General features: G+C 30.9%; 2 protein-coding genes across 2 annotated transcripts in view; both read right to left on the bottom strand.

The window, feature by feature from the left end:
* Positions 1-17,771, bottom strand: part of LOC126887199 (uncharacterized) — a 505,416-nt gene that overhangs the window by 128,711 nt on the left and 358,934 nt on the right. The gene's annotated exons all lie outside the window — the stretch shown is intronic.
* LOC126887202 (uncharacterized) lies at positions 7,220-8,831 on the bottom strand. Its single transcript, XM_050654600.1, has 2 exons — positions 8,394-8,831; positions 7,220-7,790 (listed from the first exon to the last, which is right to left on the bottom strand). The coding sequence occupies exons 1-2, from the start codon at positions 8,537-8,539 to the stop codon at positions 7,556-7,558; spliced, it is 381 nt and encodes a 126-aa protein (XP_050510557.1). The 5' UTR covers positions 8,540-8,831; the 3' UTR covers positions 7,220-7,555.

Genomic DNA, 17,771 nt, shown 5'->3' with positions numbered 1-17,771 from the left:
AATAAGCAAAACGGGTGAAAGAATACCAGAAATAAAAGAAAAAATATTGGCAGCGAATAAAGCTTATTTTGCAAATAAAACACTACTTAAAAGCAAAATACTGTCTATTAAAACCAAGATGAGAATGTATAACACCATAATTAGACCAATATTATTATACGCAGCAGAAACAATGACGATGACTAAAAAAGATGAAGAAAACTTAAGAATAGTGGAGAGAAAGATCATGAGAACCATACTGGGACCAATCAGAACAGAGCAAAATGAATATCGAAGCCGAACAAATGCAGAGATTAAGAAAGTACTAAAAGAAGATATCGTGACCAAAATAAAGCAATGCAGAGTTAGATGGTTAGGTCACATCTGGCGGGCAGGAGATGAAGCAGTGACATATGCTATGATAGAATGGAATCCAGGAGGAAGAAAGAAAAGAGGAAGACCAAGATCAAAGTGGTTGCAAGAAGTTGAAGAAGACTTAAAAAACGCAGGAGTCAGAGAATGGCGGGGAAAAACTAGAGATAGGAAAAAATGGAGAGAAATCGTTAAGAAGATAACATAAGCAAAAGGGACTGATCCTCCCTAAGAAATAGGATCTAGAAAGCTTACGCGACTTAGCCCCATATCGGGGTGTACAGTCACTATATATATATATATATATATATATATATATATATATATATATATATATATATATATATATATATAAATGGTAAAGCATTGACTACTAATTTTATTTAGGGTGGTAAATAGAGGGAGATTTTCACGATTTTGTTTTACCAAAAAAAGGTGCCAATTTTTTTTCAGCGTAACTCGTTTATTTTTGATGCTAGAAACTATTGTAAAAAATAAAAATAAAGTTTTTTTAAACACTTTTGTTGTTGTTTATTTGGGTTTATATGACTGCGGACACTAAATCCATTCGCCAATTTTACTATTTTTTTTATTTTATTAGTCATTTTTTCGTATATTATCCTAAAACTAATACTACTATTAATCTCTAATAAACAATTCTACTAATAAATAAATATTTTTATATTTATTTTTTTTGAATAATTTTTTATAATATATTTTTTTTTAAATGATGTTCTCAGAGTTCCACAGCAAAAACTGCAACATTCTTCTTTAGCCCTCTACTTAATTCGAAAGCTTTTTACTATGGACTGTCCAAGTTCGTCATTCATTTTTATTAACATATTTTTTTTTATTATATTTTTTTTATTATCTATTTTTTTTTTCTATTATTTTTTTATATTTTTTTTTATATTTTTTTCTTTTTTTATTTTTTTATTTATATTTTTTCTTTTCTTTTTTCTTTTAATATATAACAATTTACAAGAAATACTTACTCTATATTTTACAATTACAATTTAAGTTTAATATCTAAAATATGTTTATACAATAGTCGGTATACCAACTCATTATTTTCTAATGTTAATAAATAATTTAAATTAATGGGATGGTGGACATCAGTCAAAGAATACAGTGAATTTAAAAACATATTAATTTTATTAGAAATAAGGGAACAGGTCAAAATTTTGTGTTGTAGGTTACCAAACTGACCACAAATACATTGAAGGCTATCAGCTATATTAAGTTTAAATATATATGATGGTGTAAGACAGTGGTTAAATCTCATTCTGCATATGGTTCTTGTCATATCCTTTGTCGACTCCATTTTAGAAAACCAAGGTTTATCTGTTATATAGTTTCTGATTGATCTGTAGTGGTTTCCTGTATTTATGTTCTCCTCAATATACCTTTCTTTCCATTCTTTCTTAAGCTCTTTGAATAAATCTGATTCAATATCTCTAGACGTACAAAGATAATGTGTTAATACTCCTTTTGTCACCGCGTTTTTAGCCAATTCATCTACCATTTAATTTCCAGTTATTCCACAGTGGCTTTTAACCCATGCTAACTTAACAGACTTTCCTTGTTGTTTAAGTTCTTTAATTTTATTTATTATATATAATTCAATGTAGTTCACTTTTGATTTAGGATTTATAGCACTAATTTTACTTAGAGAACTTTTACTGTCACTATAAATTATAAACTTTGAATGATTTATATTAGATAAATATTTTAGTGCTTCCATTATTGCTATTAATTCAGCTGTGTATATACTTATAATAGAATTTATACACTTTAAACACTTTAAAAATGTTATCAAGTTTTTCCCGAAAACTAGTAATTTCCCGAAAAATATTAGCTCTATTTTTGCTAAGATTATTTTTGATTAAATATTTAGTTCTTGAGTTATTTGCGAAAAACCGTCTGAAAACGTAGTTTTTTTGTCGAAAAATAAACGTTTTCAATCGCAAATAACTCGAAAAGTATTAACTTACATAAAAAACTATAGAACGAAAGCTGCTTATAATCAGTCAATTTATCCATTTCCGGACTTATTTTAAACACGCGTTTTTTCACCCCCCGAGGAAGGGTGACTCTCAAGTAAAAGCAACCAACGGCACAAATTCAACTTTGAGGTGGAGGATAAGTAGAACCTAAATCCAAATTTTCATACAGTTCGGAGTTGCCCCTGAAAATTACACTTCAAAACGGTCATTTATTGGGCTGTGTAAAGGTATTCGGTTCTTACTGGTATGCCCATTTAGTCCAGGGCGCATCTGTTTTGAGATGGACGTTGAGAGGTGACTCAAATTTTTTTGCAGAAATTGCTTGAAAATAGCTCAAATAATAATATTTGAGTTATCCTCCCACTCAAAATGGTCCGGAACATTGTTTAAATAATCAAAATGTCAAAACATGAAGGAAAAATTCGATTTTTTTATTGGTTTTTTGATTATAACTTTAAAACTATTCATTTCTAAGAAAAGTTGTACTGACATAAAAGTTGCGTACTTAAATTTCCTATAATATAAAATTGGTTAACAATTTTATAACAATAGTCACCCTTGTTGCAAAATAGCAATAATTGCGAAAAAAACCATACAAAAACAAGTATTCGCATTTTATGTTTTTCAACCACTTGTGCTAAACTAAGGACCTTCATATTTTACCCAGAAAAACTTCATGATATAGTAAAACAACACTGTAAATTTCATTAAGATCAGTTTAATAGATTTTGCAAAATAAATTTTGCAATCCAGCTTTGGCAAACAAAATTAATTTTTTTGTAATGTTTGCAGGACTGAAAATAAAGCAGTTAGCAAGTAGAATTTTTTTTTGCTTATAGAAGTGTACTGTACCTTTCATTTGCAATTTGCAAAACTAAAATCGATTAGTTACCACGGCGTCAGGAAATTTTTTAAATAAACATTAATTTTTGGTGCTACGCGCAGGACAGCGGTGTTGGATTCACTCAAGTTGATTTCTACCAAAATTTCTTCCAATCTTTATCTAATATATTATTTTCTTACTCTATATTTTGTTGTATTTTAATATTTTAATTCCACAAAAATCAAACTAATTTTATTATTGTTTGTGAAATATTGTTTAAACAATTGCATATGTTTAAAAATAATAAACTTTTATTCTCTAAGTTAAAATATATGAACAAAGAAAGCTTTTGCTAAGAAAAGTGTTATTTCAAAGGATAGAGTATGTGTTTTTATTTTGCAATAAACAAATTTATTTATTTATTTTGAAATGTAATAAAAATTAAAATGTATCAATCATTATCAAAGGTCATTATAATGCCCAATCAGAGCAAACTATCCGCTGTCCTGCGCGTAGCACCAATAATTAATGTTTATTTAAAAAAATTCCTGACGCCGTGGTAGTTAATCGATTTTAGTCTTGCAAATTGCAAATGAAAGTTGCAGTACACTTCTATAAGAAAAAAAAAATCAACGTGTAGCATAAATGGTTGAAAAACGTAAAATGCGAATACTTCTTTTTGTATGATTTTTTCGCAATTATTGCTATTTTGCAACAAGGGTGACTATTTTTTAAATTTTTAACCAATTCTATATTATAGGAAATTTAATTATGCAACTTTTATGTCAGTACAACTTTTTTCAGAAATGAATACTTTTAAAGTTATAATCAAAAAACGAAGAAAAAAATCGAATTTTTCCTTCATTTTTTTGACATTTTGATTATTTAAACAATGTTCCGGACCTTTTTGAGAGGGAGGAGAACTCAAATATTATTATTTAAGTTATTTTCAAGCAATTTCTGCAAAAAATTTGAGTCACCTCTCAACGTCCAAATGTACTAATATTTTTACAGATGCGCCCTGGTCTAATTGATTGCCCATATATTGTGTTTCAATAATTTGTTATTAAAATACACTAGTCCTAATTCTGTTTCCCAGCCTGTTGTTGAGATGAAAAATAATTGATACTTCAGTTTTTGTAATCTTTCTTCATTTCTTAAAGTATTCGCTGAGAATATATAGATCATTCGTGAAAGTGTTTTTTGTTGTTTCTAAGGCAGAGGTGTAACCAGAATGATCCTAAGGGGGGGGGTTATATCTACTTGAAGGTCTCTGGGGGGTATGGAATAATAATGGTGTTAAGCGTATAGAGCTCAAAGTACATCCAAATGGGGGGTTATAACCCCCAAAACCACCCCCTGGTTACGCCTATGTTCTAAGGATTGTTTGCTTGTTGCAAGGGTCCAGCCGTCAGCATATCCAATCTTACGATATTCGGTTGCAGTCATGTCAGCAATATACGAGTAGAGGTTGAACAGTAAAGCGGCCAACATAGAACCCTGTGGAAGGCCATTATTAAGTTTCATCTGTCTGCTTATAATCTTTCTGCTCATTAATTAGTTTAATTTTAAGTATTAATTTATTGTATTTAATTTACAACGTATTTAATTTACCAATTAAAAAGAAAATTATTTTAATATAGGTACTTGTATTATTATACTGGCAGAGAATATAGCAATAATGATATGTAAATTTATTTCAATTATTTGAAATAATTTAAAAACAGTTTAAAATTGGTGCCTTCTTAATATTCCATCCACACGATGTTTCAACGACTGTATCATTATTTATGATCTGTTTTTGGCGGCATATTATAGCCCACCAGTATTAAATATTCCTGAATACTCTTTGTAAAGCTAGAGGGAATGCTAATGTATTAAAAATACAGCAGCAGCGCCAAAACTATCACGTGATTAGTTTAAAAAATGATCGTTTTTTTAATTTTGAATTTGCAATGAATGTTAGAAGAGAGGCAATTTTGGGTGTAACTTCAATGGTATTATTTTGAACTTTAAATAATATTTTACTATTTTTACTGGGAATAAGCCACAATTTTACTTTAAAATTAAGTTTATTTTGGCTTTTCAATTTCCACTTCAGAAGTCGTGCTCAAAATACTATTAATAATAATAAGTAATATTCAGTGAAAATAGTAAATTGTATTAGGATGACAAAAAAATAGCTTTAGAACAGTATTCAAATAAAAATATCTGGCAAGTAGGTAGGTACGCACTATCCTTAATTTGGAAAACTGAAAAAGCAGGCCAAACTGGATTGCAGCTGCGCAGGACAGAGGAGGGTGGAGACATTTTGAGGAGGCCTATGTCCGACCGTGGACAAATATGGCTGTGGATGATGATGTTGATCTTTAATTTTCATACAGAACAAGTAAAAACTTCGTTTGTATAAAGGTATAAAAAGTTTATTGAAAAACTATGAAAAGTCATCCAAAAGGATTCGAAAAATGTTTTCGATCTAGATCAGATCATCTTCAGTGCGTTCTGCTTAGTAGATGAAACTAGCAACCTTATAGAATAGGTGACATCAAGACATGATTTACATTTTTAAAAACTGATGTTAGTAGCGATTCTAAGCCGATGTTGAAAGATAAATTTAAGAGTGTTCAAAGGGCAACAGGATTCACAATTTATCTTTCAACATCGGCTTGGAATCGCTACTAAAATCAGTTTTTAAAAATGAAAATATATTTCTCGATGTCACCTATTCTATAAGGTTGCTAGTTTCATCTACTAAGCAGAACGCACTGAAGATGATCTGATCTAGATCGAAAACGTTTTGCGAATCCTTTTGGATGACTTTTTAATAGTTTTTCAATAAACTTTTCATACCATTATACACACGAAGTTTTTACTTGTTCTGTATGATTTTTAATTTACTGGGATTTTCCCATTGATTTTATCTTTAATTTTAGTTGAATCCATACCTTTTTTATTGTCCTAATTAGGGATGGCGGTTTTTGACAAAACACCGGTTTTCGGTTATACCGTTTTTTTTTTGCTTACGGTTTAACCTGGCGGTTATAACCGCCCAAAAAACCGGTTTTTCCAAAAACCGGTTTTTGGTTTTTTTAATCCAATACGTTAGAGTCGGACAAACATAAGTTTGGGATTGCGACGTAGCGTTTCGCGCAGACAAGCAAACCATTTCTACCAGTGGCGGACGAAAACAGGCAGATTTGAAATAAATTTTTATAAGTAAATTATAATAGTACCTAAATTATATTTAATTAAAGCGAAGAATGAATTTGTTTCTTTTTATTTTCATAGTTTTTAATAATTATGAAGCTTATAATCAGTCGCATTTGATAAAATAATGAGCAAAATATTAGGAGTACTTTAATATATGACAAATTCCTCAATACTTACAATTGTTTAATAACATTATCACGAAGGAAGGAAGGAAGGAAGGAAGGATTTCAACTATAAAAAAAAATTAAACAAGTGTTTATTTTTACTAATTCTAATGTATTTATTTTCTAAACAATGATTTTAAACAAAGTTTTAATTACGATTCTTCGGATGGTTCTAAGATATCTATTCCGGAATTTGAATCACTGTCCTCATCCTCAGAAAAGCTTTCTTCTGATGAACCAGTATTTATAAAAAATTTTAGGTTTTCCAGCGTAGCGTCTAACAAATGCTCTTTTTTTATTAGGGTGTCTTCATATTTGTTTACGTGTTTACATATGCTAGCCCATTCTTGTATTAACACTTCTGAAAATTTTTTTTCGTTATATTTTCAACATCGTTTATGTTGCATGTTGTATTATGACTGGCCACCCTACCTTTTACCAAATTACCAATATTTTTTCTATAGGGTTTAACTCCGGATGATAGGGAGGCAAGCGAAGTACTTTGTGCCCGTGTTGTTCAAGCTCATGATCTAGTACATAAACAGGTGGAAAACGTGGTTTATGGACTTGTATAATTTTGTACAATTCCGGCTTGGTTAAGTTCACTGGAAAAGGGATGCTTTTTTCCTGTAACCACTTTACCATAATATCCTTACGGTTGGCAGACGTCACATTTTTTTCCATTGTTACATTATGGTAGGATGCATTGTCAACTAACAGGACCGAATTTTTGGGTAAGTTGGGTAAGAGCTGACTTCTGACCCACTTCATAAAATTAAGGTGTCGTCATGATAGTCACCACAAATAAAATTGTAAAAGAATTGTATCTATCTACCATTTTTGTTAAAAATGTATCTATATCAGTGTGTTTACGAAAAAATTTATATTTCGTTCTAAACGTGTACAAACAATTGTTTTATAATTTTACTTACTCTATTTTATTTACCATAAAAAATATAGGTATCAATTTCCCATTAACTAATAATTTTTTAACTTTTAAACTATTTACCATTAATTGTAGGGGATCTTTTCTCGATGGTGTAGAAGTCGTATATAATATTTTTAATGGTTTTCACTTGTCCACTGCTCAATTCAATTTTTTTGGAACGACAACGTTTTCTTTTTGGACTTTTAAAAGATAAATAAGTCGCTCCATTTTTATTTACGTCTCTACCATCTTTTCTTATTTTGGTTAAGGTGTTTTTGCTTATACCCGTCGCTGCTAGAATCCTATTCCTACAATTACCAATGTTAAATGTTACTAAACGAAAATATTGCGAAAAAATTGCAAAAGATTGGCGTGAAAGAAGAAACAGTGCCTAAAAACTTGTGTATTTGATCAGAGCATCCTTCCTGTTAGGACGTATGGCTCATAAACATGGACATTAACAAAGGCCAGCATAAACAAAATAGAAAGGACTCGCAGAAAATATCTATTGTATTAATTCATATTTTATTCCATGTTGGGAATAACACTTCAAGACAGAAAACCAAACAAATGGATAAGAGAGAAAACAAACGTAAAAAATGTAACAGCATATTCAGGGTTAAAGTGGAGATATGCAGGCCACAATGCGAGACAGGAAGATAAAAGATGGAATGCTGAAATACAAAACAGGAGACCGTGGACGCAGCTGCAGGAACTCATTGGAAAAGTGCAGCCAAGGACAGACAGATATGGAAAGATTTGGGGAAAGCCTATGTCGAAAGGTGGATAGAAATGGGCTAAAGAAGAAGAAGAAGAATCTGATGAAACTTCGTAAATACAATTATAATAAGAAAATAAGAATAGTAGTAACTTTAGTATCAAGAAAATAAAATGTCATTAACAATACTTACGTCAATTTACTTAAAGGTATTAACAGGTTTTCGGTTGTTTTGAAATGTGCTGCCTCTTGTTCCATACATGTAGTAACATTATAAATGATTGCCTTTGCTTGGCTATTCAATCCCAGCCCTTTGATTCCTATCTTTTTATGAGGCATATTGTTAAATAACTAATGACTTAACTTAACGCACTAGAGATACACTAAATGTCTTAATAATACACTAATTACTACTACTAATATACCAAACACTAAGCTAAAAACTATTAATAAAATATCCAACACGATCAAACCAATAAGTTAAACACTCTCTGCGGTACGTAATGCACTTCTAACTACGACACTGGCGATCAGCAAATTGGCCGTTTCCATGGTAACGCTAGTAAACAAGAACCACTGCGCATCATCGAGTTTTGAATCATATTCCCAAACTTATGTTTGTCCGAGTCTACAATGTTACATTTACGATGCACTTTAGTTTGCGATACTCCACTCGACTCGATACTCGATATCAATATGATCAAAATAAGTACTATCGAAAGAACATCAATATCATTATAAATAAACCACAAGTTTTAATAAAACCATTTTATTCGATTAATTATTATATTTATTTATTATTATATATTTATTGATTATTATTAAATATGATATAGCGTAAGATTAGTATATACATATTGCAATAATATACAATTTAACCCAACCATTTCAACTTATAAATAATTTCGTAGACTCTTTCAAATGGGATTTAAAAAAATAATATCAACATAAATATTTTACTTAAAAATAAATTGCATAATCCAATGTATCTTTTATTTTTACTACCATCAAAAAAATTTATCATGTATTTCTTTTAACACGTTTTAGCCAGGGAGGTAGTGTCAAATTTGACCGGAGCATTTTAGCATGGCTGGTTTCTTTTTATTTAGGTAGGTGCTCCAAAGCTTATTAACAAATGATGTGTCAGCTGGGCCAAAACCGGGGATTTTACTCAAGAAAAGGTGAAACATGAAAGTGGATGAACAAACGCTACAACTTAAATGTCAAATATTTATATACGTTACTCAGAACTGTTAACAGCCTTGCTTACTTAGCATCTACCTTTCACTCAGGAGATCGGGGTTCAAATCCTGGCGCGGAAAATATTTTTTGTTTTTTAAATTGAAATTTTATTTTGAAAAATATTTATTTTTATAATACCACGTTTTTATTATTTATACGAGACAATATAAAAAATCTGTATGTCTTTTATAGAATTATGCATAGAACTTATGAAATAGCATATATACATTTGATCATAAATATTATGATTGACCTTAATAAGCAAAATTGTTGTACATGAACCCCTGAAACTTCCTGAGTTAGTACGACCAATCTAAGTGAAAAAGGGGGTTGACCTCCCCACCCCCTCCCGACATTTTTTTATCTTTTTAGACAAACTGTTTTTTGCATAATTTTATGTGATGTAAAACCAAAAGTTACATACAACCCTAATTTTTCACTTTTCTATCACCAACCCCCATTTTTTAATAGCAGTCCAATTATTTCCCTGTTCTCTATAATATATAAAAATGAATTTTTGTCTGTATGTCCCTACAGAATCGTAAACTATGCATTTAATCATATGATGACCTCAAGCAAAGTTTTTGTACTTACATGAAACCAGGAAGGACATAATACTTAATAATATATACTTAATATACTTAATAATTAATAGAGTTAAAAGAGTTACCTAATACTTTTTTATTATTAACTAGCTGACCCGGCAAACTTCGTAGGTACCGCCTTAAAACTAAATGATGTTTGAATGTTTAATACCTAAAATTACCAGAAAGCCAAAAAATACTAAAAAATATTGCGTACCTATACTTTTTTCTACCAAATGCATAGTTTACGATTCTATAAGACATAGGTACAGACAAACATTCATTTTTATATATTATAGAGCAGCGGTTCTCAATCTTTATGAGTCATGTACCATCTAAAGTTTATTTTATTGTATTTCTATATTTTTAGATTGTATAATCAAGATTTACTATGTACTACTATTTTAAGTTTTTGTGTGTTTTGTGTACCACCGCAAATAATTATATGTACCACCAGTGGTACATGTAACACAGATTGAGAACCGCTGTTATAGAGAATAGGGAAATATTTAGATTGCTATTAAAACATGGGGGTTGGTGATAGAAAAGTGAAAATTTAGGGTTCTATCTTTCAGTTCTACAACATATAAAATTAGGAAAAAACAGTTTGTCCAAAAAAATAACAAATAATATCTCCCTTTTCACTTAGATTGTTGGTCTTACCAACTCAGGAACCTTCAGAGGTTCATGTACAACAAATTTGCTTATTAAGATCAATCATAATATTATGACGAAAAATGCATAGTTTGCGATTCTATAAAAGACATACAGATTTTTTTATATTGTCTCGTATAAATAATAAAAACGTGGTATTATAAAAATAAATATTTTTCAAAATAAAATTTCAATTTAAAAAACAAAAAGAATTTTCCGCGCCAGGATTTGAACCCCGATCTCCTGAGTAAGAGGTAGGTGCCAAGTAAGCCAGGCTGTTAACTGTTCTGAGAAACGTACATAAATATTTGACATTTAAGTTGTAGCGGTTGTCCATCAACTTTCATGTTTCACCTTTTCTTGGGTAAAATCCCCGGTTTTGGCCCAGCTGACACATCATTTGTTAATAAGCATTGGAACACCTACCTAAATAAAGAGAAACCAGCCATGCTAAAATGCTCCGGTCAAATTTGACACTACCTCCCTGGCTATTTGTATATTTGTATAATAGGTACATTTTAACTCATTTAATACTTTCTGTATGGGCGTATCGTTTTGAAAACGGAGGGAAATCCTTGGAGATTTGTATTCGTAATCGGTAATTCGATATTCATAGTCAGAACATTATTTTTGGTAATCAGAAAAGTCATTCACCCACTTTCAATGTCAAGAGTCAAGTGTGAAAAATAGATGATGTTTCCGTCTACTTCAACCAGATCACTTCTTATGTGAATATTATGATTACAAATTCCTTTACGAAATATTATAATAAAACCTAATTGTTCCTGGCTGATGTGAGTTTGCACTTTCAATTTGGTTCTGTATTTATAAAATAAAATTTGAATTATGGTTTTGTTTGGAATAATTACTTCAGAATAATAATTATGATTGGGATCCAAAATAATACCTAACCTAATCCTAATCACCGTAAAAACCTAATAACCGGTTTTTACTTTAAAAAGAAAAAACCGGTTATAACCGGGGCAAAAAATAACCGGTAAAACCGGTTATTGCGAAGTAAAAAAACCGGTTTTAGGTTAAAACCGGTAGGTTTTTCCCATCCCTAGTCCTAATGTTGTGATAGAGATTTTGAGTGGCATTTTTTATAAAACAGATTTTAATCAATGAACTTTGTTTTCAGACTGAAATGTTGTGTATTGACTACCGATATACGAATCTCTGCACTGCAGGGATGTTGTATATTCTTCTTGTTCTTTTTGTATAGACATGACTTTGTTTGTTGTTTCAATGTGCCTCCAGTAAGTTGTCGTTCCATCGTTTTCGTGGTCTTCCCACTTATCGTCTTCCTATTGGGGAACCGTCTCTCGCCGTCCTTACTACTCTATTTGTTGTCATTCGCCTTATGTGGTAACTCCATCCTACTATTCTGTTTCTTACCCTGTTATTAATGTTCTCCACCTTTCATCTCTTTCATATATCTGTACTTCTAGCTCTGTCACATAGTGTCCTACCATCGATTTTTCGAAGGGTTTTCATCTCCGCTGTTTCGAGGAATATTTTTGTCCTCTCTGTCAGGTCGTGTTTCTGTCGCGTATGTCGTTATTGGTGTGACGACTGTTTTGTAAATTCTGCCTTTCATTTCTTTTCCGATCTTTTTATTTCACCATATTGTGTCATTCAGGCAACCTGCGGCTCTGTTTGCTCTATTCACTTTATCTTCCACTTCTGTTTCGATCTTTCAGTAGCTAGATAGTGTGATGCCTGATTAATCCCATCACTTGTTCTATTATCTGACCCTCCAGCTCCAATCTTATTGAATTTGCTGTTAACCATGCATTTTGTATGTTTTGGGAAAATTCTTCTTCTTCTTCCTACTTTATAAATAGGCTCAATGCCTGTTTTACTTCGGTTTTTAGTCTCAATTGACATTGTCTGACCATCTTTTCCTCGGTCGTCCCAATGATCTTCTTCCATCTGGCGATTTGTCTCTTGCTATTCGTACTATTCTATTTTCTGTCATTCTTTCTATGGGTTGATTCCACTCTATCTTTCTTCTTTTGGTCCACATGTCTATTTCTTCTACATATTCCACATTTCGCTCGTATTTCCACACTTCTTACTCTGTCTCTTAGAGTTTGGTTTGTTATTTTTCGTAAGACTTTCATTTCTGCTGTTTCCAGCAGTCTTTGTGTTTTCGCCGTATCTGATCTTGTTTCCGCTGTGTACTGTATATGTCATTACCGGTTTTATTGTTGACTTATATATCCTGATTTTCATTTTCATTTTGAGGTATTTGTTTCTCCAGATTGTGTTGTTGAGACATCCTGCTGCTCTGTTCGCCATGTTCACTCGTTTTTGTACTTCTTCTTCTACTTTTCTGTAGCTTGACAGTTTTACTCCCAAGTATTCCGTTTCCATCACTTGTTCTATTATTTTGTTATTTACGACCAATTTACATCGTCTCGGTCGATGTCGTCGTCAGCGTAGCAGATTATCTTTATTTCCTTTTCTCCCATTCTATATCCTTTTTTTTTTTTTTTGGAAAATTGACATGTTAAATTTTCTGGCGGTTATATCAAATTAGTGCAGCATACGTTATAAATCATCTTCACTTTGAGAGATTTATATTGCATGGTCTGCTTAGCAGATTATTTTAATTTGTTTGGTATCATTTTTTAGATGTTGTATCTGACGAAGCAAAAAACCTAAAATACTTACGTATTTTAATTCTTTTGCTTTATCAGTAGCAAGTGGAAGGGATATGAATATTCCCGTTCGTATAGTCTTTGCAAATGGAATTTAAGCAGAATATTAAGAGACAAATAAACATTTGTCTTATGTATTTGCATCAAAATTTGCTGGGTATTTTGATAATGTTGTTTGAATGACATAAATTTATCAACTACAGTAACTTAATTTCTTCCAAATAATCTATAGGTAACATATACATAACTACATCATATTTTATACAGGGTGTAACAAAAATACAGGTCATAAATTTAATCACATATTCTGGGACCAAAAATAGTTCGATTGAACCTAACTTACCTTAGTACAAATATGCACATAAAAAAAGTTACAGCCCTTTGAAGTTACAAAATAAAAATCGATTTTTTCCAATATATCGAAAACTATTTATAATATTTTATTGAAAATGGACATGTGGCATTCTTATGGCAGTAGTATCTTAAGAAAAAATTATAGTGAATTTTAGACACCCCATAAAAGTTTTATGGGGGTTTTGTTCCTTTACACCCCCCAAACTTTTGTGTACGTTCCAATTTAATTATTATTGTAGTACCATTAGTTAAACACAATGTTTTAAAAACTTTTTTGCCTCTTAGTACTTTTTCGAAAAGTCGAGTTTTTATCGAGATATTTTGAATATTTGTCAAATCCACCATATATTTGTATATGGTTAAGTACGATTATGGAGACTTAGTAATAATATGAAAATTTATTTATGATTTACATTTTTAGGTATATTTTGAACCATATTAAAAAAGAAGCCACATCTCGATAAAAGGTGCCTTATCGTAAAAATACAAAAAGGCAAAAAAGTTTTAAAAACACTGTGTTTAGCTAATGGTATCGCAGTAATAGTTTAATTGGAACGTACACAAACATTTGGGGGGTTTAAAGGAACAAAACCACCAAAAAATTTTTATGTAAACATATTAAAAAAGAAGCCGCAACTCGATAAAAACTGCCTGATCGAAAAAATACTAAGAGCCAAAAAAGTTTTAAAAATATTGAATGTAACTAATGGTACCACAATAATAATTTAATTGGAACGTACACAAAAGTTTGGGGGGGGGGGTTTAAGGGAACTAAACCCCCATAAAATTTTTATGGGGTGCACAAATTTCACTATAGTTTTTCTTTAAGATGTTTCTGCCATAAGATTGCCACATGTCCATTTTCGTTAAAAAATCTCTAATAGTTTTCGATATATTTGAAAAAATCGATTTTTATTTTGTAACTTCAAAGGGCTGTAACTTTTTTAATGTGCATATTAGTACTAAGGTAAGTTAGGTTCATTCGAACTATTTTTGTTTCCAGATTATGTGATTTAATTTATGACCTGTATTTTTGTTACACCCTGTATATTATGATTACAGGAAAGCAATAAAGTGGTCTATAAATTTAGACATGTATTAACAGAAACAGTGCAACAGTATATCAAAAACCGTTATTCAAAAAGTATATTCAAATGAAGGGATGTTTGTAAATCCTTTTAAAACGGGTGTTGATATCATTTAAGCCATAGTAAGGGGTGAATATATTAACTCAAACCTGTTTTGCTTCATTTGAATCTTTTGATAAATGAAAATAGAATATTATTTCGTCACTTGATTTATTACACTTTATAGGACATATATTTTACTTTTTATTTATAGAATAGGTAAACAACAACAAATTAATGATTAAACAGTCGTCCAACCAGAGACGTGTTAACAATAGACCAGGCTACTCAATGCATCGGGGTGTACGCCAATATCAAGTACAGTGGTCTAGCTATTTTGTCTGTCGTGCGAGTGTGAGCGTATCTACCAAGAGGTGGGAGTAATGGAACGACACAAACACAGAGGCGGCGGCCATCATACGCTAGAGAGAGAAAGCTAAGCGACGGTAGAGAGAGATAGATAGATCACCGACCCGAACTGCTCCGCGTTACGCTATTTTTCGGACCTGGCCTAATCTTAGTTAGTGTTATTATATCTATGCGTCCAACACAGCATTAAACAATCATCGTAAAATATATATTTTAAAAAGACGGCCTTTATGTTAATATTATTAATATACAGTGTGAAAGACACTTATGGAATAAAATTATTTCTGTCCTTGTTTCAAAAGATTATAAAAAACGCTGAGACCCGTCGATTTTTATGTATAAATGTGCCCTTTTTAAACATAAATTTAAATGTACAGGGTGATTCATGCAAGTCTAGTAAAGTCCATAAGCTTTATTTTTAATGAAACACCCTGTATATTTTTATATATAAATTTCGTCAAGACGTTAAATACAAAACCCAATATATTGATACTTAGTTACTTAGTTCAGAAAATGTATGGCTTTATTTAGCTAATTTAAAAAATAATACCATTATTTAAAGTTAGATAAACTGTTAATTTCAAAATTTTATGTATTTAATATCTTGGCGAAAATTTTACATAATTTTAAAATTTCACCTTGTATTATTCGTAATAGACCCTACATAATACACTTTTTGGAGATGAGGTTGTTTAGCAGCTTCTGAAAACATAAAAATATACATGTTTCATTATTATTAAAAATCTTAAAGATCTTAATACTAATGAAACAAAATAAACTGAAGCAGTGCATATTTGAATTTAAAAGTTTTAGGGCCGGTTGTTCGAACGCTAATCAACAATGATCACTATCAAATATTTAATTACTGTCATCAGCTGTCAATGTCAACTTTGGTTGGGTTGCTGAAAACATAATTGATTATAATTATGAGATTAGTTAATAAATTAACATAACAATTATTAACATAATTGATTAACTAATTTCATAATTGTAATCAATAATTATGTTTTCAGCAATCCAATCAAAGTTGACATTGACAGTTATTAACTTTAAAATCTCAAATGGAAACCCCAGTTTTTCTTGCAAATTTGGATTCGTTACGTAAAAGTAGGCAACTTTTATTCAAGACATTTTTTCGAACTGTGGATAGATGGCGCTATAATTAGGAAAAACGATTTATCCTGATACCATAGGTAAATTATAGAAACGGTCTAATATCTCACGAAATACACTTCTAAATGAGAAACTAAAAAACAGATTTTTAATCTTTTTCGAAAACCTATCGAACAACACCAAACATGGCCCTCCAACCCACCCCCTGAATGTGGGGTGGGGGGTAACTTTAAAATCTTAAATAGCAACCCACACTTTTTATTACAGATTCGGATCCGTCATGAAAAATTAAGTAACATTTATTCGAAACATTTTTTACATGTTAATAGATGGCGCTTTAATTGGAAAAATTCGATTTATTAGCGCCATCTATCAGAAATTTTAAAAAATATTTCGAATAAATGTTGCTTACTTTTTATGACGAATCCGAATCTGCAATAAAAAGTGGGGGTTGCTATTTAAGATTTTAAAGTTACCCCCACCCTACATCCAGGGGGTGGGTTGGAGGGTCATGTTTGTGTTATTCGATAGGTTTTCAAAAAAGATTAAAAATCTGTTTTTTGGTTTCTCATTTGGAAGTGTATTTCGTGAGATATTAGACCGTTTCTATAATTTACCTATGGTATCAGGATAAATCGTTTTTCCCAATTATAGCGCCATCTATCCACAGTTCGAAAAAACGTCTTGAATAAAAGTTGCCTACTTTTACGTAACGAATCCAAATTTGCAAGAAAAACTGGGGATTTCTATTTAGGATTTTAAAGTTACCCCCCATCCCACTTCCAGGGGTTGTAGTGGGGATTGGTGTTTGGTGTAATTGGATAGATTTTTAAAAACGATTGAAAACGTACTTTTCAGTTTTTCGATCCGACGTTTAGTTCGCGAAATATTCGACCGTTCCACTACTTTTGGGACACTTTATATACAGGGTGAGTTTTTAGTGCGGGATCGGTCGATAATTCCATTACGGTATAGAATATCGAAAAAAGTTATTTAGAAAAAATGTAGGCAATGATATTCTCCACGCTTGGAAAATATGTCCATTTCTACAGGGTGATCAATAACAGCGTGGTATATCAAACATATAATTTTTTAAATGGGACACCCTATATATTTTTTCATATTTATATTCTTCTCATAATTCTTGTTCATATAATATAGGGTTTTGCATTACTATACAGAGTATTTAACAAGTTATGACCATTTTTATTTTGAAATCCCTATGAGATTAACACCCTGTAAATAAAGAAGTAATTCATAGACAATAATTTCTTTTATGTAGTAAGATAAACAATATACTGTAGTTTTTAAATTAAGTCCAATTGAAATCATTGACGAATGTTTGTATACAGGGTGAACTACAAAACCAAATTACGATTTTCTCTATTTTTTTTAAATGGATCATCCTATATTTTATTTTTCAAAAATATTGTATTTATTATACTCTTTCATTTTTATATAG

Source organism: Diabrotica virgifera, chromosome 6 (genome assembly GCF_917563875.1).
Source record: "Diabrotica virgifera virgifera chromosome 6, PGI_DIABVI_V3a".
In the NCBI taxonomy this organism is placed as follows: domain Eukaryota; kingdom Metazoa; phylum Arthropoda; class Insecta; order Coleoptera; family Chrysomelidae; genus Diabrotica; species Diabrotica virgifera.
This window is presented reverse-complemented; position numbering and strand designations above follow the sequence as displayed.